At 49.7% G+C, this 26,733-nt stretch overlaps 1 protein-coding gene and 1 long non-coding RNA gene across 8 annotated transcripts in view; one reads left to right on the forward strand and one right to left on the reverse strand.

Moving 5' to 3' along the window:
• Positions 1–15,432, reverse strand: part of MTMR14 (myotubularin related protein 14) — a 66,916-nt gene extending 51,484 nt beyond the window's left edge. For 2 of the 7 annotated variants that reach the window (XM_075004972.1, XM_075004971.1), the window contains exons 1-3: positions 15,146–15,428; positions 14,633–14,781; positions 1,801–1,909 (exon numbers count right to left, since the gene is read on the reverse strand). In XM_075004972.1, the coding sequence (XP_074861073.1) occupies positions 1,801–1,909; positions 14,633–14,781; positions 15,146–15,274 (387 nt within the window). In that variant the 5' untranslated portion in view covers positions 15,275–15,428. Of the gene's footprint in view, positions 1–1,800; positions 1,910–14,632; positions 14,782–15,145 lie in introns of those variants that run through there. The other 5 variants (XM_075004969.1, XM_075004968.1, XM_075004970.1 and 2 more) reach the window with 5 other exon arrangements.
• A 599-nt stretch (positions 15,433–16,031) lies between these two features.
• LOC142019227 (uncharacterized) lies at positions 16,032–22,649 on the forward strand. Its single transcript, XR_012647027.1, has 3 exons — positions 16,032–16,101; positions 16,446–16,913; positions 21,967–22,649. It is a non-coding gene; the product is annotated as an uncharacterized LOC142019227 (long non-coding RNA).
• The last annotated feature ends 4,084 nt before the right edge of the window (positions 22,650–26,733 follow it).

Below are 26,733 nucleotides of genomic sequence, written 5' to 3' on the forward strand. Positions count from 1 at the left end.
AGAAAGGCAAAAAGGAAGGGAAGAAGGAACACCCTAAGGAAGAAACCTGGTGAGGAGGTGAGTCCTCCCAAGACCAGCACTGCCAGACCCTGAGCTGCAGCAACCAGCATCCAGAGAGTGATTTTGTCTCTCCCAGCCGGGGAAGCCTGCCAGCCTTATCAGCATTGGTGAGCATGATGCTGGGTGCTTAGCATGTGCTCTGCTTTCTTGGTAAATAAAGAGAGAATAAGAATGTTCCTGTGTAAGGCTTTGTCAGTGGCACAGATCCTGCATACCTGGAGGGAATCACGCCCTGAGCCCTAGGAATTGGATAAGGGTGGGAGTTTAAGAGTGTAACGCCTTGAGCTCTGCGAATTGGGTAAAGGTGTGTGTCCCTGAAGTTTGGAAGGGATAAAGAAATTTGTGCAGGTAACAGGAGCAGACAAGGGGCAAGGCATCACCCAAAGAGGGCTCATGAGAACTGGACTGCCCCCACCCAATGCAGTCCAATGTGGGTGCAAATTTTGTAACTTTCAGTCGTTGCTGGTGTAACTCAACCCAGCACTGGTAACCTTATGCTAAGTGAGTCTTCTAACAAGCTAAACTATTTACAGATATACTATAACAGATTGAATACGCACGCTACTGGCACTATGTATGCTGACAGAATGAAGACACGTAGATACAAAGATCACAGCTCCAACAAACATCACTGGAGGTAGGAAGAAACTGAGGCAGGTCAATGGTAGCATGGCCCTTTACACCCATATGCAGTGGCACGAGGTACCCAGGGGTGCTCACACTGCTGACAGGTACTGCTGTGGGAAAAATCTCTGAAAGCTGTACACAAGGTGCACACACACCTAGAGTGGAATGGACACGTGACTCACTCACGGAAGAGCCATGAGATATACAACGTTCCCACAAACTCTCTTCTATTTAACATCTTTTCCAAAGCCACCACCACTGTGTGTTCTTTGTTCTTCACCAATAAAGGACTTACTATTATGCTGAAGTCTGAACTTTGGTTGTATCCCCAGCCCCACTGTGGCCAAGCAGAAGTTCAGGATTCAGTCATTCCAAACACTGGCCACTTTTGCCCATAGATCTTTTCCCTCCAGAAGCCCCATCAGCCTTTTTCTGTCCCAAATGGAGAGCTCCCCTGGGAGAATGGCTATAAAGACTCATGAATGTTTGAGACAAAGCTCCATTAGGCTATTTCTTTGCTCTTGCCTCCCAAGTGCATAAACAGCAAGCTGTTTCATCTGGTCAGGAACAACCTGTCTGCATGCCTCCATGATCAAACTCTTGGAGACCATGTTTCCAGCAAGGGCAGGGCTAGAAAGGAAGTAACCCTCCCTCTCAACCCCTCGTTCCTGCAAATTTCCCCAACTGTTCCGGAACAATGCGGCACTCAGAGATGCTCGAGGCATTGTCCAGCAAGGTGGCTCACAAGAAGGGTTGTTGGATGAAGCAGTGCATTCTTGCAGATCTCTAGTGCTGTTCTGAGGCTGAGTGAGAGCTGAGCCAGCCCAGCACAACGCCTCATCGTAACACAAGCATCCAGGGTCCTAGCATAAACGCCATCTGTTTGAGCTTGCAGAGCAGATAGAGAGCCTCACACTGTGACCATCTCCTACACTGCTTCACAGCAACCTCTCGGGCTCCTCAGTGCGCATCTACAGTCCCAGGGGCAGGAGAGCTGATGGCCCACATAGACCTCCCTTAGCATAGCTCCAGTAAATGTCATTCAGAAAGATGAGCGAGAGGACATTCCCAAAGTTAAAGCAAACCAAGACAAACACACTTATGCAGCTTTACCTTTCCCTTGTACAGAATGACTGGGCAGACAAATCGTCCTCTACACCTGGCCATCTTGCTGCGGTTCATGAGCTCCTGCAGCTTGCTGACCTGCACAGTGCTCTCAAACCTGTCAGGAGGAGAGAAGAGTCCATTATTTCACATCATCTTGGTGGTCACAGCTCAGCAGGCTTATCCCATTAACTGAAAAGCCAGCTATTAAGTCAAGGCGTCAGGGGACTCCTCGAGAGACTGCTTGGCTTCACTAAGGTGGATGAGCTCCCATCACCTAAGACAGCGGTCTGCTTACCGGCTTCTTTGTGGCTACAGACGCTATCACTGCAAAGTAAAAAAACATTATGATTATTTTTGTTATTTCAGTGAATGTCTGAAAGCTGAATGACGAACTCCTCATACCTAAATAGCAAATGATATGCGATCTCAAAACGGCTGATAACTCCCCCTTTAATATGATCAGTGCATTGTGGGATGTGCGCACGCACTGTTCTTAAAATCGGTTATAAGTAGTACAGTTTGACCTTATTTATTAAGGACTTTGTTGTATTGTGGCTCTTGAATTACTGAGTTTTTTCTACCGAATTTAAAATGACTCATCTTGCTCTTCTGATTGCTGACCCCTCTCCTAAGTCAATCTAACGGTGCTGAAAAACCAGCAGCCCAGTTTGCTCTTGAAGAGACTTCTTGCAGCAGTACTAGGGGTGTAGAAGGACCTGTGTCACATGCGGCACTCCTGGGGCATGCAAGACTGTGGAGCATTTTGTTACCACCTCGCCGAAGCATGAGAGTGTCTTGTCTGCAGCTATCAGGGTCAGGCCCCAAGGCACAGAGAACCCTCAACCCTGCTGTCCCTTTGCAGGGAAGTGATAGATACTTTCCAAGTCCTCCAAACAGTCTGCAGAGAGCCCAGGCCTTGCTCCACCAGACACACAATTATCAGACCCACTAGTAGTAGAAGGCATCCTTCAGTCTGCATACACTATGGATCACGCCCTTTAAAGTTTCAATTGAGGACTTCATTTACAGCGTCTACTGTGACAATGAAGACCCACACGAGAGTGAGTCCTTGCTGCTTCTCTTGCAGATGTAGTGGGTGTCTGGCAAGTCCTTAGTGTGCTTTCTGTGCGCTCGCTTCTCCTCTGCTAGCTGTCTGATCCGCATCTCGCCCTTCTGAAGGCCCTTGTGTAACCCTTGCCTCCATCTGCTGTGGTCGTCTGCTAGTTCTTCCCAGTTGTCCAGCTCGATGTCTACCTCTCTGAGGTCTCTCTTGCAGACATCTTTGTAGCGCAACTGGGGGTGTCCGGGAAGTCTTTTGCCAGAGGCTAGCTCACCATACAGGATGTCTTTTGGAATCCTTCCATCCTTCATCCTGTGGACGTGGCCAAGCCAGCAGAGCCGCCGCTGCCTGAGGAGGGTGTGCATGGTTGGGATTCCAGCTTGCTCGAGGACGGCGGTGTTGGTCACTCTGTCCTTCCATGATATTCCAAGGATGCGCCTGAGGCAGCGCAAGTGGAAGATGTTCAGCCTCTTTTCCTGGCGGGCATCCAGGGTCCAAGTCTCGCTGCCATAAAGGAGGGTGCTGAGGATGCAGGCTCTGTAGACTTGCATTTTGGTGTGAGTGTACAGCTTGTTGTTATTCCACACTCTCTTGCTGAGTCTGGACAGAGTTGTGGCTGCTTTTCCGATCCTCCTATTTAGCTCAGTCTCCAATGACAGGGTGTCAGTGATGGTGGACCCGAGGTAAACAAACTCATTGACGACCTCTAACGTATAGTTGTCAGTGCTGATTGATGGGGATTCAGCAACATCCTGACCGAGTACGTTTGTCTTCTTTAGGCTGATGGTAAGCCCAAAGTCCCAAATGAACAGGGCAAGAGTTTATTAGCCATCTTAGATTACAGCTCCAGTTCAAGCAAATCTAAGTGGGTGTGTGTATTTAGAGAAGACAAATATGCATCTCTTTAGTGAAGAGCAGAGATTCATGCAATTAAAACAAATACAGTAAACTTCAGAGTTATGAGTTGAGCAATCAACCACACAACTCATTTGGAAATAGAAGTAAACTAATCAAGTAGCCACCAAGACTCAAATAGAAGGCAAATGCTGTACAGTGCCCTGTTAAATCTAAACCACTAAAACGTGGGGTTGCGCAGTAAAGTGCCAGAGCTGTGGTAAGTCAATGTAAACTTCTGAAAGAACCAGTAAATCAGAACTACGAACATTTCACAGTTATGAACAACCTGGATTCCTAAAATATGTTTAATCCCAATGTTTTAAAGGTGACAGACAGCAAAACCCTACCGCACTTTGTGGTCTGAGCTCACCTAACAAGCTCTCCTCCTGTCTATACTGTTTCTCAGCTACTCCCAGAGCTTTCAGACAAGCTGAGATCCTCTTTCCATGACACAAACCCACTGCCAGTTTCCCTTCCCAGGGAAGGGTGCCAGGGCATTTTTTTCACCCCCCAGAAACACCAGACCAGCCATCTGACCTTCACCTGAAGATACGATTCTCCCTTACCCCATGTTTTCCCTCTGTTAACCTCCTTCTAAGTGGCCACAGGTTCTTCATTGGCTTTTGACATCTACTACAGTGCACATCACATGGTAGTCAGTGCTTAGCCAGGGCACTAAGTACCTCACCTCCCGTCTGGTGATGTTTGTCTCAAAGCACTGTCTCTTTGAGCGCCCTGCCTAGGAGTATGAGGCCTTTTGCAGTATGTACACTCATGTCTTCTTGCACATCACCTGCACAACCCCTCTTGCAATGTTTTCACTGTGCAGGGAGATGTGGGGTTTAGTCGGTGACCTCCCATGACATTTTTTTGAGGACCGGCAAGTAGACACCAAACCCAGGGGATCTCTGCTACTCTTAGTTAGCCTTGTGTCCTATGACAAAGTCCCTGGGTCACTGTGTGATGCTGTTTTGGGTTTATCTGATATGCCTGGGGCAGATCACTGCTACCTGCTGCAGCGGGAAGAAGTGCTGAAAACCCACCAGGGGAACCACTGCCCTGTCACTGGGTGCCAACAACACAGGCATGCTGCTTCTGGCCCCCAGAGTCCCACTCTCTCCCAATGCAAGCTGGTACTTTACACACCCAGCCTCATTACACCTGAGTGCCCAATCTCACCTTCTGGGCACCAGCAATGTGTACCAAGCCACTGCCTCCATGGCAACAGGCCTTCCAGCTCAGTGGCTTCACCTCAGTGCAAACTAACGAGGATGTAACCGTGCTTGAGACAGAGATTACAATACAGTAGTCCCTCGAGTTGGTTGCATTCCCACGCACCCTCACATAACTCAAATTTCATGTGTGTGTGTGTCGGGGGGGGTGCTTTTTTCCACAGTGGAATGCACCTTCTGCAGCTGGGGAAGCAGCAGGAGCACCTGGAGCTCCTTTTGAAAGGAAAGGTAAGTCCTGGGGCGGGGGTTTGAGGGGGGCACATTTGGGGAGGGTTAAGCCTGGTGGTGGGTTGGGGCTACAGAGGGGTCTGCAGGTGGAGCTGAGCTGGAGCTGCACACGTCATTTTGAACCAGGGTTGGGAGTGGGGGTTGTGCCAGAGCCATATGCAGGGGTGCTGAACTGGAGCAGTGCACAGGAGTGGTGAGCCAGGCTGTGTGTGTGGGGAGGTGGTGAGCTGGAGCCATGTGCTGGGGGTGATGTGAGCTGGGCGGACACAAGGCCGGGGGTGTTGAGTCAGGGTTGGGGGAGTGGGCTTTTTAGTTGCACTTAACTCGCACAGCACAACTCGGAACTGCGAATTGCGAGGGTTTACAGTACAAAGTAGTACAAGGATTTGAAAACAAAGTGATAAATAAGAGGAAAAATAAAAGATTAAATCTGGGACCTACACTTATCACCACATCACTGCTCTGTCTCAAAAGGCATTTCTCACTCAAGATTGGTCATTGCAGCACCTGTCCAACTCAAAGTGGGACCCAATTTTCATGTCACCCTCCTCATCACTGCTCAGAGTCTCCTCCTGTGATGGATAACCACTTGGGCCACTGCTTCTGCTTGTATAACCTCGCAAGCTATTAGCCTTGCCCGCCTTCCCACCCCCCCGCAAGAACTCTGAGGGTGTTTGTCTTTCTAAATCTCAAGCCTGCACTTAATACTGACAGCCTGTCTCCAAGGGAAGTTGTGGAATCTCCACCTCTGGAGATATTTAAGAACAGGTTAGATAAGTGTCTATCAGGGATAGTCTAGACAGTCCTTGGTCCTGCCATGAGGGCAGGGGGCTGGACATGATGACCTCTCAAGGTCCCTTCCAGTCCTAGCATTCTATGAGGCTAGCCACTGTTCTCATGAGACAGGCCTTCCCTAGAATGAAAGGCCCTTGGCATGGCTACAGCCTGCCTGAGTTACGAGACCAGGGTTTGCACTGAGAGGCTGTAAAACCACAGTGCAAGTTTTGAGACTTGGACAGCTGCCTGAGCCCTGGTAGCCTATGAGGGGGTAGGGTACCAACAGCTGGGTTCCAGCCTGACTTTGAACATTTAGTCTGCAGTCTAAGCTCCACAACCCCAAATGGGGTGAACCAGGCCAGCCGCAGCTCTGCCACAGGTCATTATTCCAGGGAACAGGCATCCATGCTTATTGCGTCATCTTTCAGACTGCTTCTCCTCAGGTAACAAGTTTCACTTCCAACCCACTTGGAATAAGACATTCTATGAAACAACACTACAACTGTTCTCTGCATGAACACTTTGCAGTCAACTAGTTAGTTCTTAGATTTGGGCAGAGACCATACGTGTGCTCTTTCAATAGGGCATGGAACAATGGTTGGACACAGATGTACTCTAGCCACCAAGGCATGCCATACTTTATTCCATACATGGCTACCCAAATAAGTCACTACAGACTGGCTGCAGCAGTATCATGGTTCGCTAGCTTAAGGTGCTACAGTAAACTCTTGCATATCCAGCATTCTATTATCCAGAACTCTCAAATAACCAGCAGTTTAACCACAGATAACAAGAGGTATACTTAGCAATGCATAACACTCAAGAAAAACAAGATTAGATATTAAACAAAAATGCATGCAGAGTACTTTATTTACCAACAACACTAGTACCGTACACTGTAAACTTATACTATATTTCTTTGTATTTACTTTCACTATACTGTACTTATGAAAAATGTAACTAAAATTTAACAGAATGCCAGTTATGAAAGAGTTTGCTGTTCTTGGCACTTCATGCACCCCTTTGCTCCATGACTTTTTAGTTTCTTCAGCAGTCTCTTTGGTGGGCCTTTTTAAAAGGCTTTTTCAAAAGTTTAAGTAAGTTTTGCTAAGCTAAACTACCACATAATACAAACTTGAAGTCACTAGTGTAAGACTTTGGTCAGAAAGTTTCCACATCAATAACATTATTGTACTTGGTAGGAAAGACTCTGTATTTTGCTCCTGAACATAAATACCTGGAGACAACAAAATCACAGAACCAGAGAATACTATGACTGGAAGGGACCTCGAGAGGCCATCTAGTCCAGCCCCCTGTCCTCATGGCAAGACCAAGTACTGTCTAAACCATCCCTGAGAGACATCTATCTAATCTGTTCTTAAATATCCCCAGTGATGGAGATTCCACAGCCTCCCTTGGCAATTTATTCCAGTGTTTGACCACCCTGACAGTTAGGAACTTTTTCCTAATGTCCAACCTTAATCTCCCTTGCTGCAGTTTAAGTCCCTTGCCTCTTGTTCTACCCTCAGAGGCCAAAAAGAACAAGTTTTCTCCCTCCTCCTTATGACACCCTTTTAGATACTTGAAAACTGCTATCATGTCCTCCCTCAATTTTCTCTTTTCCAAACTAAACAAGCCCAATTCTTTCAGCCTTTCTTCATAGGTCACATTCTCTAGACCTTTAATCATTCTTGTCGCTCTTTTCTGGACCCTCTCTAAATTTCTCCACATCTTTCTTGAAGTGCGGTGCCCACAACGGGACACAATACTCCAGCTGAGGCCTAACCAGCGCAGAGTAGAGCGGAAGAATGACTTCACGTGTCTTGTTCACAACACACCTGTTAATGCATCCCAGAATCATGTTTGCTTTTTTTGCAACAGCATCACACCGTTGACTCATATTTAACTTGTGGTCCACTATAACCCCTAGATCCCTTTCTGCTGTAGTCATTCCTAGAGAGTCTCTCCCCTTTCTGTATGTGCGAAACTGATTGTTCCTTCCCAAGTGGAGCACTTTGCATTTGTCCTTATTAAACTTCATCCTGTTTACCTCAGAGCATTTCTCCAATATATCCAGATCATTTTGAATTATGACCCTGTCTTCCAAAGCAGTTGCAACCCCTCCCAGCTTGGTACCATCTGCAAACATAATAAGTGTACTTGCTATGCGAATATCTAAATTGTTGATGAAGATAATGAACAGAACCGGTCCTAAAACAGATCCCCTGTGGAACCCCACCTGTTATACTTTTCCAGCAGGATTGAGAACCATTAACAACTACTCTCTGGGTACGGTTATACAGACAGTTATGCACCCTCCTTATAATAGCCTCATCTAACTTGTATCTGCCTAGTTTATTGGTAAGAATATCATGTGAGATTGTATCAAATGCTTTACTAAAGTCTAGGTAGACCACATCTACCGCTTCTCCCCTATCCACAAGGCTCGTTATCCTATCAAAGAAAGTTATCAGATTAGTTTGACATGATTTGTTCTTTACAAACCCATGCTGGCTGTTCCCTATCACCTTACCACCTTCCAAGTGCTTGCAGATGATTTCTTTAATTACTTGCTCCATTATCTTTCCTGGCACAGAAATTAAGCTGACTCGTCTGTAGTTTCCTGGGTTATTCTTATTCCCCCTTTTATAGATGGGCACTATATTTGCTCTTCTCCAGTCTCCTGGATATTCTCCTGTCTCCCATGATTTTCCAAAAATGATAGAGGAGGTAGCTCAGCCTTTACCTATCAGCTCCTTGAGTATTCTAGGATGCATTTCATCAGGTCCTGGTGACTTGCAGACATCTAATTTTTCTAAGTGCTTTTTAACTTGGTTTTTTTTTTTCAACTTCTAACCCTACTCCTTTCACACTAACATTCACTATGTTAGGCATTCCCTCATCAGACTTCTCAGTGAAGACCGAAACAAAGAAGTCATTAAGCATCTCTGCCATTTCCAAGTTCCCTGTTACTGTTTCTCCCTCCTCACTGAGCAATGGCCCTACCCTGTCCCTGGTCTTCCTCTTGTTTCTAATGTATTTATAAAAAGCCTTCTTGTTTCCTTTTATGCCGGTAGCCAGTTTGAGCTCATTTTGTGCCTTAGCCTTTCTAATCTTGTTCCTGCATTCTTGTGTTTGCCTATATTCATCCTTTGTAATTTGTCCTTGTTTCCATTTTTTATGAGATTCCTTTTTTATTCTGAGATCATGCAAGGTCTCCTGGTGAAGCCAAGGCGGACTTTTGCCATATTTTCTCTCTTTCCTATGCAGCGGGATAGCTTGCTTTTGGGCCCTTAATAATGTCCTTTTGAAAAACTGCCAACTCTCCTCAGCGGTTTTTCCCTCAGTTTTGTTTCCCGTGGGACCTTACCTACCAGCTCTCTGAGTTTACCATAATCTGCCCTCCTGAAATCCATTATCTCTATTTTGGTGTTTTCCCTTCTACCCTTCCTTAGAATTGTGAACTCTATGATTTCATGATCACTTTCACCCAAGCTGCCTTCCACTTTCAAATTCTCAACCAATTCCTCCCTATTTGTTAAAATCAAATCTAGAACAGCTTCCCCCCAGTAGCTTTTTCAAACTTTTGGAATAAAAAATTGTCTCCAATGCAGTCCAACAACTTATTAGATACTCTATGCCCTGCTGTATTAGTTTCCCAACATACATCTGGATAGTTGAAGTCCCCCATCACCACCGAATCCTGTGCCCTGCATGACTTGGGTTAGTTGTTTAAAAAAAGCCTCATCCACCTCGGTAGATGGCCTGTCGTAGACCCCAGCAGGACATCAGCCTTGTTTTTTATCCCTCTTAGTCTAACCCAGAGACTCTCAACACGTCCATCTCCACCTCAGTCCAAGTATGTACATTTTTAATATATAAGGCAACACCTCCCCCTTTCTTCCCTATCTATCCTTCCTAAGCAGGCTGTACCCTTCAATACCAACATTCCAATCATGTGTATTATCCCACCAAGTCTCTGTGATGCCAGCGATGTCATAGTTGTATTTATTCATTTGCACTTCCAGTTCTTCCTGCTTATTACCCATACTTCTTGCATTTGTATACAGGCATGTAAGCTATTGATTTGATCTTGCCTCCCTGTTTTGCCCTGACCCTCTTTTTACTCTGACACTGTAGCCCATGCTCCCTCCCTCCCAATAGGGTACAACTCTAGAGATGTGAGCACAATCCAGACAACAATTTAAGCATATGCTGCATTTTAAACCCGCAGATAATTCCTCTGAAATCAATGGGTTATTCACACGTTTAAGCATGTAGTTTTTAAGCACTTTGCTGGATTGGAGTCAGTTTGTATCTAGCTTTTTGCTCAGCAAGTGAAATGCTTCCTCTGCTGTGTGTTTAACTGCACCACTGTGTATTACTTTTAGTTTTTTGTAACAGAATGTGTGCGTTTAGGAAAGCATAAAATTAAAGAAAATAACTAAACAAAACCAAAAGCAAAATAGGTAGCTTGTGTATAAAGCATAAATACAAACTCTACCGACAATTGTAGGCACCAGACAAGGTATATTATTTATATAAACCTCTTTAAATGTTTTATTTTAAAAGTAAGAAGTAAAGCTCTTCTTTTTTCCCCGTAACAGATTATTTCTGCTGCTGTAAAAGAAAATCTCTTCAATTATTCACAGTTCTGTCTCAGAAGGGTAGCCATGGCAATCTGAGATTCCTGTGGCATCTTAAATACTAACAGATTTCTTTAGACATAAGCTTTCAGGGGTAAAGCCTACTTTGTCAGATGCACTGGTGTGGAAATTATAGAGGCAGGGATATATACGTACTAGCATATCAAAAGAAAGGAGTTACTTATCAAGTATAGGACCCATGTTAAGGGCCAATTCAGTCAAGGTGGATGGGCTGACTTCCAGCAGTTAATGGGTAGGTGTGAATACCAAGAGAGGGAAAATTGCCTTTGTAGTGAGATAGCAGCTCTTCTATTTCTCTTTGTAGTGTGGTTTTGAAGGGGTTTCTTTTGTAAAAGGGTAGCTTCTTTTAAATCCATTACTGAGTGTCCAGGGAGATTACTAGGTTGTGTGTATGTTACTTTTCTTAGTGTCAGATTTATGTCCATTCATCCTTTGGAGCAGAGACTATATGAGTTGGCCACTATACCCGGCAGGGGGCGCTGCTGGCACAGGATGACATACCTTGTTAGTAGATGTGCCGGTGAATGAGCCCCGATGATGTGGCTTATGTGGTTAGGTCCTGTGATGGTGTTGCTTGTATAGATATGTGGGCAGATTTAGCTATGGGGTCTATAGCACAGACAGATTCCTGGATTAGCGTTTCTGAGGTGTGGTGCGTGGCTCTTGGTGAATATTTGTGTCTGTTTGGAGGCCTGTCTCCCAAGGTCTGCAAGAGTGAGGGATTACTTTCTGGGATAGGCTGTAGGTTGTCCATGAGGCACAGGAGGGATTTTAGCTGGGGGCTGTAGTTGATAAACAATGATGTTCTGTTATTTTCCTTCTTGGGCTTGTCCTGTAGTAGTTCTGCGTGAGTGAGATGTGCATGTTATGCTAATAGACAAGAGATGGAAATGTCAGTACCAGATGGTCAAGCAAGAGAAGAGTGAGACATGTCATTTGGACTATGAGGGTACCTTGATGAGGGCGGAAGGGACGACTGACTACCCTAAACTATAGGCACACCCTTGAAAACAAGACTAAAAACAAAACCAAATGCAGTGACTCCCAGGGATTCTTGCTTTTTTTAACATTTTGTTGACAAAAGAAACAATCTTTTGATAACCACCTCTTTAGGATTCATTACTTCAGCATAATACAGGCTGAACTTCTCTCTCCCAGCACGCTCAGGACCTGACTGTTGCAGGATGAGAGAAACTGCTGAACAATGGGAGGTCAATATTTTCTTGCACATTACCAACACTTCTAGGAGCCCAGTAACCAATGGAAGCCATTTAGGGGTAAATTACAGCACAGAACATTGAGTCAGGACTTGTAGCTGTAAACAAACTTTCTGGGACAATGGAAAACTCGGTCACACCTATGATAGGTGGTCATCCAGCTAATTAAAATCATGCCAAACTACAGAGTTTTCCAGATGGGAGAGTTCCGGATTAAAGAGGTTCTGCCTGTATTGCAAAACCCATAGACTCAAATAGGAATTTACAACTTTAAAAATAGGGTATATTGATTCTTTGGGTTTGTTCTGCACAATTTTGACACATTGGATAGAACCAAGAGTGTCCAGCTCCCCATTTGCGCTCAGTCTAACTGGCTGCTAGACTGACCTGAGCCATGATAAAGTGATAACTATAACACCACCTGTAGGATTCGTGCCTGCACATGTGTGGATGGATACCGATGCTAATCTTTAGAACAATTTTCAGCTGATGTGGCATATAACCTTTTCTCCAGAAACAGATCCTGTGTGCTTCTTATAACACAATGAGGCCTACTCACAGGTGTGCATATAGGGGAAGATGCTTGAAACAGTGACCAAGATTCTTACCTGCACCAAGACTGACATAGTGCAAGAGAACATGGTGGGTGCAGCTGGACCACGCCTGGCAACACAGGGGCTGTTCTAATCTGTTCTGTGGGAACTACTGCATGCACTTTGGTTCAGGCCTTAGCCCTTCTGCTGGGGCCTGTTGGCTATGTCATGACAAACAACTGTGTGCTTTAATGGCTACTGGGGACAGGTGTTGCATAAATGAAGCAGGCTGTGCCCAGACAATTTGGTCCCCTTCTCACAGCTCAGCTTCTAATCACTGTGTGGAAGTGAGGGCCATCTATTGTTTGATCAGAGGTATAAACAGATTTGAAACATAGGTTGTATGTTTACATGCAAAATTAACTGCTGGGTAACCCTAAACCAATCTGCCACAGGAGACTATGACACCAAGAACCACATAAAAGTCTTGTGCATCTGTGTACAAAAGTAAATAATGATTTATTTTTCACATTATTTTATTTCTACATATACACAGAGAACAGACCAGTAAGTCAGGTAATAAGGCAAATGCTAACTTGTAACTCCTGCAAAAGACAGCCAGTCTGTCTATCCTTTCTAAAGTGGCTCAATGTTCTCAGCAGGCACACTCTGGAAGTGCGCATGTTCAGACTTTATGGAGCTCTCTTTTCACCTGCCATACACATGCTATTCACAAAAGTAATGGCTGCCAACATACAGTAAACTGGCCTGCTAATATTTTGCAAATAAAAGCAGAATTTGGGTTCTTTATGTGGCTCATGTGTCTCTAAATTAGTGTCACCAGCCCACTAATCCCAGAAGTGGAACACGTTTTATAGTAAATGATTGTCCAAAAACTTATTGCAAATGTCTGTCTAATTTTAATGCTTGAAAACTTTCAGTCATCTGTCCAGACAACACAAATACCTTGGAACTGAAGTCACCAGTCATGACAAGCCCACTGTACAGCCTTGCTGACTACCTGAAAGCGATTTATGCTTTGAGAGCTTGGAGCCAACTACTGGCCTAGCCTAACCATGCTTGGTGATGTGATTTGAGACAGCCTCAGCCCTCACGTAAAATGACAGTTTCTCACTCTCACAGCCAGTGGCACAACACAGTTCACAGTAACATTGCTTCCATCCACATACTCTTCCCTTGCCCTTACTCAAAATACCCGTAGCATTCATTGATCATCAAAAGTGCATTTGTCCCCACACAAATAAGAGAGATGCTACAGTAGTTACACTAAATAGCATACTGTGGAAAAAACTAGTCCCCGCCCTTAATGGATGTGCACCTAAAGCTGCCTTACAACATACGGGCCGTGTCTACACTAGCCCAAATCTTCAAAATGGCCATGCAAATTGCCATTTTGAAGACTACTAATGAGGCGCTGAAATACATATTCAGCACTACATTAACATGCCAGCCGCAGCAGCACTTCAAAATTGCCATGGCTCGCTGCCGCGTGGCTCGTCCAGACAGGGCTCCTTTTCTAAAGGACCCCGCCAACTTTGAAATCCCCTTATTCCTATCAGATGATAAGAATAAGGGTATTTTGAAGTTGGTGGGGTCCTTTTGAAAAGGACCCTCGTCTGGACGAGCCTTGGCAATTTTTAAGGGCTGCTGCAGCTGGCATGCTACTGAGGTGCTGAATATGTATTTCAGCGCCTCATTAGTAGTCTTCAAAATGGCCATTTGGAAGAAGATTTGGGCTAGTGTAGACATAGCCATTTTGTTTTTCCCGTTCTGCAAATCACAGAACTTTAAAATATTGCTTCTCTTGTAGGAAAGCACAAGAGTTTGAGGCAGCAGCTGCTCTGAAAGGGACTAGAAGACTAGAAAAATACAGAACCAAATCACACATCTACAGCAAAATCCCTATTTAAGAGATTTCAACTTGCATGTTATTTAGATTAATACAAGTTGAAATTGTGAATGGCAGAGAACCACTTGCAGGAGCTGGGAGCCAGCGCTGGTCAGTTTCCCCGACTTGTGCAAAATTTGACTTACACATGGTTGCCCAGCAACGCAACCTATGCATTAGTCAGGAATTTACCATACTCACCTAGGAAACATGGCTGGTTGCCTTGCAGATGACGCCAGATTTGGGCAGTTTTCAATTGTTCTGCTGTACCCAGATCTCCTAACAGAAAATGGAGAGGCCAGGGCTGGAGTTACTTACATGTTCTGATCCCTGTCCTTGCTCTCGTACTCCAAGAAGACAATCTGTCGAGGATAGTGGCCACATATTTCTCCATTCACATTCTGGATCAAGCTGTAGCAATAGTCCCTGGCAAACAGGTCCAGGCAGCGCTTCTCAATCCTCTCCACCTGCAACACAGGTAGAGTTACAGCTCAGAGACTGGAGCTCAGGCTACCTCTTACCCACACGGCAGCTCTGCTGCCCTCCCCACCACATGCCTCGCCCGAGACAGGAGGGGTCGGCTGCTTAAGGTCTCTCTCGGGTCGGGACGGGACAGGAGAGATCAGGCCGTCAGGGTCGGTGAAGCGGGACGACGGGGGCTCAGGTGTCCCGGCCCGGCTGCGGAAGGATGGGGAGGGGCTCTCGGGGCGGAGCGGGCTCTCTCTGCGGGGTTGCAGCCAGACCCCGACGGGCGGGGCTCCCAGTTGCCGGCCGCGGAGAGATGAACTGGGCCCCGCGGCTGGGGTCGGGGTCTCGGTCTCGGTCTCTCACCTTCGAGCTGCTCCCAGCCCCGCCGCCCCCGTCCTTGGCCCGATACTGCGCCCGAGAGAACTCGAGCAGCAGCTCCGCCAGAGGCCGCTCCGCGGAGCCCGCCTGCGGGCAGCCCCAGGCCCCCGCCATGCTGCCCTCTCACGGCGCCTGGCCCATCGCCGTCCCACTCGGCCTCCGGGCCGCTGCCGCTCCCCACTTCCGGGTCTGCAGCGCGCACCGGATGTTCGTGACGGGCTCAGCCAATCCGCTGCCGCCCGTGACGATATCAGAGCGCGACACAAACAAGGCAGGCCGCGGGCGGGGCGACCGCGACGGCTCCTGCTCCCGCCTGCGCGTGCGGGCGGTGACGGGTTGGCCCGGCCCAGAGCCGTGAGGGGCGGGGCCGGGATCCTGTGAGCGACTCCTGCGGGACGTGAGGCCCGGCGCAGGCGCAGGCGCAGGCGCAGGCCTGGGGCGCGCGCTCGCCCCCTTCCGTTCGGGTGTGAGCGTGCAGGGCGCGTGCGGGGCCGTGTCACAGCGGCGGGGCGCTCGTGGGGCGGCTCTTCCCGGGCGCCCTGCCCAGCCCGGCTCGAAGCACGCGGCGCTCTGCCCGCCCCTCCCCTCCCTGGTCGCACGCGGAGCCGCCTGGCTCTCCTGGGGGACGTTAACCACGCGGGCGTGGGTGGGCCGGGCCGCGCCGCGCCGCGCCGCAGCACGCGGGCAGCCCAGGAATCGCGCGTGGGGAGTGCTGGGGACAGCTGCCCGGTACAAGGGCTGATGGACCCGGCCGGGGCCGCGGGCAGCCTGGCCTGCGGCTCACAAACGGGCAACCAGCAGGAGAAATAGACGTGGGAGGGAAGCTGGGCTGCCGCGCCCATGAGGTGGTAGATTTCAGGAGCCGGACGAAGGAAGAGGGGTGAGCAGTAACACACGGACCCTTGATCTCCGCAGAGCAGACTTCGACTCCCTGCTGCATAGTAAGAAATGCAGACATGGTAGGCAACCAGCTTGGCTTAACAGGGAAATCCTTAGTCAGCTTAAACTCAAAAAGGGAGCGTACAAGAAATGGAAGCGTGGACAGTTGACTGAGGAGGAGTGTAAACGTGCGGCTGGAGAATGCCGGGCAGTAATCAGGACAGCAAAAGCACAATTGGAACTGCAGCTGGCAAGGGACGTGAAGAATAACAAGAAGGGTTTTTACAGGCATGTTAACAATAAATGGGTTGTCAGAGAAGGTGTGAGGCCGTTACTGGATGAGAGAGGTAACCTAGTGACAGATGATATAGGAAAAGCTGAAGTACTCAATGCTTTTTTTGCATAGGTGTTCATGGACAAAGTCAATTTCCACATGACAATTTGAGACGATGCAGTATGGGAAGGTGGAGGGCAGCCATCTGTGGGGAAGAAACAAGTCCTGACCCATCTGGAAAAACGAGATGTGCAGAAGTCCATGGGTCTGGATTTAATGCACCCCAGGGTACTGAGGGAGTTGGCAGAGGTCATTGCTGAACCTTTGGACGTTATCCTTGAAGACTCTTCGAGATCAGGGGAGATACTGGATGACTGGAAGAAGGCAAACGTAGTGCCCATCTTTAAGAAAGGAAAGGAGGACAATCCAGGGGGCTATAGACCCGTCAGCCTTACCTCAATCCCTGGGAAAATAATGGAGGGAATCCTCAAGGAATCCATTTTGGAGCACTTGAAAGAGGGGAAAGAGATCAAAAGTAGCCAACATGGATTCACCAGGGGCAAGTCCTGCCTGACCAGTCTGATTAGCTTCTATGATGAGGTAACAGGCTCTGTGGACATGGGGAAGTCAGTGGATGTGATATACCTTGACTTCAGCAAGGCTTTTGATAAGGTCTCCCACACCATTCTTGTCCATAAGTTAAGGAAATATGGATTGGATCCTTGGACTATAAAATGGATAGAAAGCTGGCTTGATGATCAGGCCCAAGGGATAGTGGTCAATGGCTCAATATCTGGATGGCGGTCTGTTTCAAGCGGAGTGCCGCAAGGCTCGGTTCTGGGGCCGGTGTTATTCAACATCTTTATTAATGACCTGGATGAGGGACTGGATTGCACCCTCAACAAGTTTGTGGATGACGCAAAACTAGGGGGAGAAGTAGATTCCTTGGAGGGTAGAGAGAGAATCCAGAGTGACCTGGATAAATTGGAGGGCTGGGCCAAAAGAAATCTGATGCGGTTCAATAAGGAGAAGTGTACAGTCCTGCACCTGGGGTGAAAGAATCCCAAGCATTGTTACAGGCTGGGGACCGACTGGCTCAGCAGCAGGACGATGGAAAGGGACCTAGGGGTTATGGTGGATGAAGGGCTGGATATGAGTAAACAGTGTGCCCTTGTAGCCAAGGAGGCTAACGGCATACTAGGGTGCATTAGGAGGAGCATTTCAAGCAGATCTAGAGAAGTAGTTATTCCTCTTTATTCGGCACTGGTGAGGCCACATCTGGAATATTGTGTCGTTTTGGGGCCCCCAGTATAAAAAGGATGTGGATTTGCTGGAGCAGGTTCAATGAAGGGCAACAAAAATGATTAAGGGTCTGGAGCACAAGACCTATGAGGATAGGCTGAGGGATTTGGGCTTGTTTAGTTTACAGAAGAGAAGACTGAGAGGCGATTTAATAGCAGCCTTCAACTTCCTGAAGGGGGGCTCTAAAGAGGAGGGTGAGAAACTGTTCTCAGTGGTGTCAGATGGCCGAACAAGGAGTAATGGTCTGAAGTTGAAGAGGGAGAGGTGTAGGTTAGACATTAGGAAAAACTACTTCACCAGGCGGGTGGTGCAGCATTGGAATGTGTTGCCTAGAGAGGTGGTGGATTCTCCATCCCTTGAGGTTTTTAAGTCCCGGCTGGACAACGTGCTGGCTGGGATGACTTAGTGGGGGTTGATCCTGCTGGAAGCAGGGGGCTGGACTAGACAACCTCCTGAGGTCTCTTCTAGCCCTGGGATTCTGTGATTAGTAGTGATGCTTTTTAGGCACATGGGGAGGAATTACATAAATGCCGTTTTTGTGCTTAAACTCATGTTTGCTGGTCTCCCATATCAAGTACAGTGACCCAAGAGTCCCAGCTGCACCCTGGCTCAGCTAATTCACACCTGTCATCTGAGCAGAGCCTAACTCTGCATTGCTTCATGCCCGGGCTCCCCAGTTGCTCACCAGCTACCTGTTCTAGACTGATGGGGGGACACTCAGCACCTCAGTTCTCTCCTACTGTACATCTGGTGAGTCCCAATTCCTTATGCCAGTGGCATGCCAGGGTCTGCCCTGGAAGCCTTGTATATACCCAGGACACCCAGGGACTTCCAGGAGTGCAGGATTGGACCCGTTCTTCCTTGGATACTCTGATATCTCACTCCTCACTTTATGCAGAAGCACCCAATAAAATGGCAGGCATCCCCAGTACATCATTTCTACCATCTCTGTGAAGCAGAAAGGAACTCCAAAACAGACACCCCCAGGAGTGACAAACCTGAGACCTCATTGCTAACCCAGGGAATTCCCTTCCCTTGCCTTTGGCAGCACACTTCAGCCCCCAGCCAGCCTGCTGGCCACTGACACAAGGAGAGGATAAGAATTTTGTCACACTAGCATTTTAAAAAGTATTCTGCTGGAGGCAGAGAACATTTCTCCACAGATTCCACCAGGCTTTCTGATTCATTCAGAGGTCTTCCCTAAATATTTCTGCTCACCTCTTCACCTTTATAACAGGTGGAGGGACACAGGGGCAGCACTCATCTTCATCATCAACAACCATGTGCTCAGCTCCTGTTGGGGTCTGATGTCTCCCTCACTACTTCCTTCCATCTTTCGCTGTCCAGTGCGCAGTGGCTTAGTTTCTGTAAATTAGCTCCATGCCAATCTACTATATCATCTACCCGCTCTCTGTGGGGTCTGCCTCTCCTATTCAAACTGTCCATTATGCCAAATACGGGGGCCTTCACTTTTCATTCGTTGTTCATTCTGCAGGTATGCCCGAATAGCTGTAACTTCCGTTGTATAACCTGCTGTAGGTTTGCTTTCGGCTGTATCTTCCCATACAATTCCTCATTGGTGACCTTCTGCATCCATCCTATTCTTGGGATCTTTCCAGAACAGCTCCTCTCAAATGCCAACATCCTTCTCTTCGAATCTTTCATTATCACCCATGTCTCACATCTGTGCAACATGCTGCTGAATACACGTGTTTTCAAGATGCTGAGCTTCATTCCTAAGCTAATTGCTTTGCTTTTCCAGATTTTATACGTCGCCTTCAAACTCGCTCTTGCTTTCGATATTCTAGTCACTATTTCCTTCTTACAGTCTAGATCATACGTTACATTGCTCCCCAGGTACATGAACTTCTCTGCGTTCTCTAGTTTGATCCTGTCTACACTGATCTCCCATCCTGTTTCCTTATCTCCAAATACCATTGTTTGTTTTTGTTCATAATCAGTCCGTTCTGCTTCCCTTCCTCGTTTAACACCTGCACTGTTCTTGCTAGCTTCTCTCATCCTGTGCACCAATATCACTTTTACCTCTTCCTTGATCTTGTCCATCGCTCTCTCTAGGGGTGTGATGAAGATACTCCCTTGTATCGTACCTCTACTCATTCTAAATCATCTTCCCGACTCTCTGCATGTTCTCACAGCTGCCTTCGCGTTGTCGTTGATGTCCTTCAGGAACCATATCAGCCTGTTATCCGCTCTGTATGACTCCAACGCTGCCCAAATCACTTTCTGATCTATACTGTCAAATGCCTTTTGAAAATTGACAAAGTAATTGTAGATGTTCTTTTGTTGCGCTTTCTCCGCTATCAGTCTTAGTGCCAATATCTGCTAGACAGTACTTCTGTGTTTCCTGAATCCCACTTGCTTGTCCACCAGATGTTGTTCTAGCTGCGATCTCAGTCTCCTTGTAAGTATCATCAGCAGCACTTTACCTAGATGACTTGTTATGGCAATCGCTCTGTAGTTCTTGCCTTCCAATATGCTTCCTTTCTCGTATATTGTCACTAGCACAGATCTTGTCCATTCCTTAGGTGCCTTCCCTTCTTTGCATGCTATATTACGTAGTTGGTGCATTTCCTGAATCGTAATTTCTTTGCTGTATTCGATTATCTCTCCCGTGAGCTTATCATTTCCAGGGTTCTTGTTGTTCTTTAGTCATTTCCCTGCTTTTTTTTACTTCCTCCTTTGAAGTATTGCTTTTGCTGTCGATGCTCGATGGTGATATCTCTTTCAGTTCATTGATCAGTCTCTCTGAGACACGTGGGTCCAACTGTGCTTTGTACAGATTGGTGCAGTATCTTGTCGATTGCTGCACACGAGCATCTCATCATTCTTGTCTTTGATCACCATCTGCTTTGGCTGCCACTTTTTTTTTTAATATTCCTGATCATCGTATACACCTCCCTAGTCTTACACTCACTGAAACACCTCTCTATATCTTCACACTGCTGCTCTAACCGTTTCGCCTTATCCATTCTGGCCACTTTCCTTATCTCGTTGCATTTTGTTCTGTATTGCTGTTCTGCCCTCTTGGAAACATCCTTTCTGATCTTCAGTGCTCTCTTCTCTTGGACCAACTTCAGTATCTCTTGCATAATCCACTTCTTATTGATCTTCTCTTCTTCTGGAACCATCTGTTCAGTTGCCTCTTCTATTGCCGTGGCTATCCCTTCCACTCTCTTACGTAGGTCTTTCTCTTTGCCTGCATTCCCGATCTTCTCTTCGAATGCTGCTTTATACGTGTTCCCTATTTCTTCTTCACCTAGCCTTGCTACATCTCTTCTCTTTTTAAACTGTCTTATACTTTCTCTTGAGTTTCATCTTGATGATCGCGATCACTAGACTGTGGCCTGAGTCTATATCCAATCCTTGGGAAGGTCGTCACTGCTGTATTGATGTTACCCATCTTATCACGATCATATCCATCATGTTCTTGGACTTCCCATTATTTGATCGCCATATCTGCTTCCTACAGTCCTTTTGTTGGAATCTCATGTTGCAGATCACCATCTCATGCTCTGTAGCAAACTCTAGTAGTTTCTCACCTCGTTCGTTTCTTTCTCCATATCCAAACCTTCCCGTGACTCTCTCCCAACCTTCCTTATCTGTTCCAACCTTCGCATTTCAATCTCCTCCGATGATCAACACATCTTTCTTCGGTATCTCTTCCACTGTCTTTGTCAAGTCTTTATAGAATAGCCCAATCTCTTCCTCCGTACTGTCCGATGTGGGTGCATACACCTGAATGGCTGAGATGTTGAATGGTTTTGCTTCAAATCTCGCTACCATCATTCTTGCTCTCACTGGTTTGTATCCCAATAACGCTCTTCTAGCTGTTTTGCTAAGAAGGAATCCGGCTCCTGCTTCATGCTTCGTTTCGTTTCCTGACCAAATGACTTCGCAACCGCATATCTCTCCTGATGCCGTCCGACACATCTCTGCCAGTCCAAGTATATCGCATCGGTATCTCTCCATCGCTTCCCGAAGCAGCTCTAATTTTCCAGTTGCCCACAGTGTTCAGACATTCCATGTTCCAATGGATAATGTATGTGTTAGATGTAATTTTCTTTCGGTAGCCAACTTATTGACCTAGCCTCAATCACTCGATTGGTATTGCAGGCCTTGTTTATCCAGGTGACATCTGAGCCAGCATCTTTTATCAATTAGTTGTACTACGATCAGATTTCATGTGTATTGTTTTACAATCAGCGCAATGTCACTCATCTGACCAACCCTCCTCCTTTATCCAGGGTTGGGAATGGCATGGAAGCCATAGAGGCTTCATGGTGGAGTTGGGAGCAGTATTGGTATTGGCTAATTGTTCCCCTTTCTGCAGGAGGGTAGTGTTCTGCCAAGGCTCATGAAGACAAAATCAAAGAGGTACATAATGGAATTCAGGAAATCCTTGGAAATACCACACACGAATCCAAGACAAACCTGCACCTTCCAGCAGCAGAGGAAGTGCCCTTCATCATCCCCTGAAAAGCCATTTGGGTGCTGCTCAGCAGTACGTTGCAACTCCAAGCAAGCAGCCATGTGCAAGAACCCTGTACCCAGCTGAAACACACAGCAGCAAGGCTTTCGAGAGAGCAGAAGGACCCTGTGAGCTACACCAGATCACAAGCCATGCAGAGCACCTTGTCTTCTTTCAGCCCCCGAGCTCCTGCCTCCCTGCGCAGATTCCCAGCCTCCTCGGGGACAGCTTCTGACTCTCCCTGCATGGCAAGGGCTGAGCTTCCCCCAGAGACGGGGAGCCTCACTGGGAGATGTGCTCAGTGAAACGTACAGAAACAGGTAGCTGTTGTGATTAATAAGGGGACTGTGGTTCTCGTCCCAGGAATGGGTAGGTCAGGAGGGGTTGACGCATTCCCTTGTGCCATAGACGGGTTGTTCCCTGTGCTGGGTGGAAGGCTGTTCGCTCAGAACGCGGTCAGGGTGTAAAGAGCTCTGCTCAGAGAATTTCTCTGACAAAGGCCCCTGTGCTGTATGCAGCAGCATGACTGGAGAAACAGTTGGTGATGTGAAGTGAGTGTTTTGTGTCACAGACCATGTTCGCTCAGTGGGGATTCCCAGCTGCCGTAGGCCAAACGCCTGATCCAGCCAAACATCAGCAGAGAAAGGGAAGCCTTGCCAAGGAAATACCTGGTAGAGAAAATAAGCCCCAAACCGTAAGCCGGGGGAGCCCATCCTTACACAGAGCTCTAACAAGCCCTGGAACAGGAACTGCTGACTCCGAGAAAGGGCTCCCCATCACCCGTGGGCCTATTTGGTGCCTGGTTTGCTTTGTCTAATTTTAATGTGAAGATGCCAGAGAAGATTACGATCATAGGGTTGGATCTGGCAGGGAGAGCTGTGTGCCTGGCCTGGGAGGACTGACTGCAGCCAAGCGTGATGGGGAATGGTGTGCTGGTGTGGAGCTGACAGCGGGGCTCAGTGGCACACACCCTCCTTGCCCCAAGGAGCAGTGGGAAAGGGCATGGGGCTAGGACTGTGCTGTGCTATCCTGATCCTGGGCTGGGTATTCACCCCATTGGGACTGCTGTCACCCAGTGCACAGTGGGGCAGACACAGCATGGCTGCGTTACTGGAGTAGTGCAAGGGGGAATGGCACTAGCCTGTCGGAATGGCCACACTGGGTCAGGCTTGGGTTCCATCCTGACCAGGGTCCTGTCTTTGATGGGCCAGTGCCAGATGCTCTGGAGAGAGTGAACAAAACAGCGCAGTTTCAAGTGTTCCCTTCTGGCAATTGGAGGTACCTCCTCCCCCGCCACCTGTCCTGGCTCACAGCCATTGATGGACCTGCCTGCCCTGAACTGGTCCTTTTTGAAGCAGACCAGGTGCGCTGCCCACAGCGTGGCACTAGAAGAGGACCAAGTCTTACTCCACCCTGCAGGCCCCGTGCCTTTCTCTCTGGTGTCCCCTTCGGGACAGTGGCTGGCAGCGTTCCTAAAGGACAAACAACAAGCAGGCCTGAGGCACCTTAGAAACTAACACATTTATCAGGTCATGGGCTTTCGTGCTAAAGCCCACTTTGTCAGATGCATGAAGCGGAGCTCCCAGTCCAGGCCTTGGGAGGACGGTTCTCCACCTAGATCCACCTCAGAGCTACCAGCATATCCCTGCGATTCCACCTGCCATTCTCCACCCTCCATTCTGTTCCATTGGGCCTTGGGATTCTGCCCGTCTTGTGCAGGAGCCAGGGAGTTCCAAGCATGGGGGATGCTTGAGACTCCCTTAGGGAGGGCTCCACCAGAACCTCCCGTGGCGGCTGCCTGGCAAAGCGTGCACTGACCTTGCCAAGGCCCTGCCCCATGACTCCAGACCGCAGCTCACACCAGGGACGGCTGGGGCCTGAGCTGTGACTCTCGTGTCACAGATGTTTGGGGATGAGAGGCCCTGTACTGCCCCCCTGCAGGGAGGAGTGACTCTCAACCTGCTGGGGCAACAGCAGGGTTATTAGTTGACATGGACATAGTGGCTACGTCTACACGTGCCCCAAACTTCGAAATGGCCACGCAAATGGCCATTTCGAAGTTTACTAATGAAGCGCTGAAATGCATATTCAGCGCTTCATTAGCATGCGGGCAGCTGCGGCACTTCAAAATTGATGCGCCTCGCAGCTGCGCGGCGCGTCCAGACAGGGCTCCTTTTCGAAAGGGCCCCGCCTACTTCGAAGTCCCCTTATTCCCATGAGCTGATGGGAATAAGGGGACTTCAAAGTAGGCGGGGTCCTTTCGAAAAGGAGCCCTGTCTGGATGAGGCGCGTCACTTTCGAAGTGCCGCGGCCGCCCGCATGCTAATGAGGCGCTGAATATGCATTTCAGCGCTTCATTAGTAAACTTCGAAATGGCCATTTGCGTGGCCATTTCGAAGTTTGGGGCACGTGTAGACACGGCCAGTGTAGAACAGACTTGTCAGCACAGGAGCCAGGAGCATTCAGTAACATCCATCTCAGGGAAAGCAAAGCCTAGAGCCAGGGCCCAGGCCCTCCCTCTGTGTCCCAAAGCAGCTGAGAGAGCTCCTCCTACCAATGGACTCGTGGTGGGGTGCGGGGGGGGGAGGTGTGAGGCTCAGGCTGGATGTGTGTGTGACAGGCAGAGCAGCTCCCAGCAGCTAAGGATGACCCCTGGGCTGTACCCTAAGCTGGCAGGTAACACCTCTGTCCTGAACACAGAGCAGGGAGGAGCTGAGCTGGGTTTGAATCAGAGGCGGCAGTTAGAAGCTGGGAGGAGAGGGAGCTGGAAGGCAGCCTGGCGAGGGGGGAAGCTACACCTCAGAGGGGCACCCCTAGGGTTCCTCTCTCCAGAACGGGTTGGAATGACTGTCTCTGCCGGCTGCAGTGACACCTCTGTGCTGAGCTGGGCTCTGTCGCCTTATGAACTTCCTGTTCTACCTGCTGAGTGACAGTCACTCCTGCCTGCGGACGGGGTGCAGTGCTTGGGGGAGCCCTCAACCCCATCACACCTTGGCAGCCCAGCACCAGCTCCTCATGCCCTGTAGGGGGACCAGCTGCTCCGCAGGGGAAGGAGACAAGGCTAGAAGCTCGGGAGGGGTGTCCCATGAACTAGGGTTACCAACTTTCCTGCGTCAGATGCAATTTGCGGCAATGGTGCCTGATCCATCTGGTCTGGAAGAGTTGGGAACCTGGTGCAGCGCTGAGTAGGAGGCTCACCTGCAACCCCAGGGGTGCAGGCGGTGCTGGGCAGCACAAGCGTGGGCTGGAGGAGGTGAGGACTGCCGCGCAGCCGGCCATTGGGAAGAGAAGCGCTGAAGGAGAAGCTGGTACTTCTCGCCAGCTGCACTTCTGCCCTCTGATCCTCCTGAGTCCTGCAGCATAGGCTTGTGCTGCTGCGCATTGACCAGTGAGCAGGGCTCGGCTGCAGCCTGGGGTGGGCTGGGAGTGGCTGGAGCCTATGCTCTGCACCCAGTTGCACAGGGCGCGTTGACGTTAGGGTCAGTTTGTGGTGCCCCACACGGCTGCCTGTTTGGCATGGTGGCAGGGATGGCCCGGCCAGCTGGTAGCCCCAGCTGCCTCGCAAGAGCCTCCTCCAGTCTCGTGGCTTTCTGGACAAAAGGTGCCACCTGGGCACATCCCCTCGTGGGCCCAGGTCGCGTTTACCAGCCGGCAGCTGCCCCCGGGAAGACACACTGGTGCGCCGGCTACCAGCGAGGCCTGCGCGTGGGAAGCTGAGGCACCGAGAGACGCGTAACCCGCAGGCGGCCGCGCCAAGGGCACCCAGCGCCCCGTGGTCGCGCCGCCCGGGCCCCTCCTGGCACCAGAAGAGCCGCGAGCAGAGCCGCAGCTCGGCGTTCAGGGGCCGGGCCGGGCCGGGGCCCCCCCGCAGCAGCTGTGCCTCCCTCCGCCGGCCCCGGCCCGGGGGTCCCTGCCCCGCAGCCCGCAGGGGGCCGGGAGCAGAGGCCGAGGCTGCCCCCGGGAGCTGCCTGGGGGCGGGGCCGCGGGGAGCCCCGAGACCCCCGCCCCCCCCAGCTGCATTGCCGCGGGAGCGCGCCCCGCCGCGGGAGCGCGCCGCACACGGAGCAGGGAGGCGGCGGCAAAGATGGAGTCACGGCTGCTGCGGCTGCTGGGAGCGAGCGGGCGCGTCTAGGGCCCATGGCCTGGCCCCGCGGGGGCCACCCTCCGGGCTCGCCCTCCGCCCCGGAGCCCCTCCCGGGCCAGCGCCCCGCTGCCTAGCGCCTGCCGGGCTGTGCGCCCCCCGCCCCCCAGCAGCCCCCCGCGGCCCCTGCCCCCAGCAGCCCTCCTACCCCCCCGCCCCCCGTCCGGAACCCCCAGCACCCCGCCCCCCAGCATCCCTCCCCACCCCCCGCCCCCCCGTCCGGAACCCCCAGCACCCCGCCCCCCAGCATCCCTCCCCACCCCCCCGTCCGCAACCCCCAGCACCCCGCCCCCCAGCAGCCCCCGCCCCCGCGCCCCCCGTCCGGAACCCCCAGCACCGCGCCTCCCAGCAGCCCCCGCCCCCCTTCCCCCCGTGCGGAACCCCCAGCACCCCGCCTCCCAGCGCCCCCCAGCAGCCGCCGCCCCCCAACAACCCTCCCACCCTTCCCGCACCCCTTCCGGAGCCCCCCGCGCCCGCCCGCCGGCAGG

The sequence above is a fragment of the Carettochelys insculpta genome, chromosome 11 (genome assembly GCF_033958435.1).
Source record: "Carettochelys insculpta isolate YL-2023 chromosome 11, ASM3395843v1, whole genome shotgun sequence".
NCBI classification, from domain to species: Eukaryota; Metazoa; Chordata; order Testudines; family Carettochelyidae; genus Carettochelys; species Carettochelys insculpta.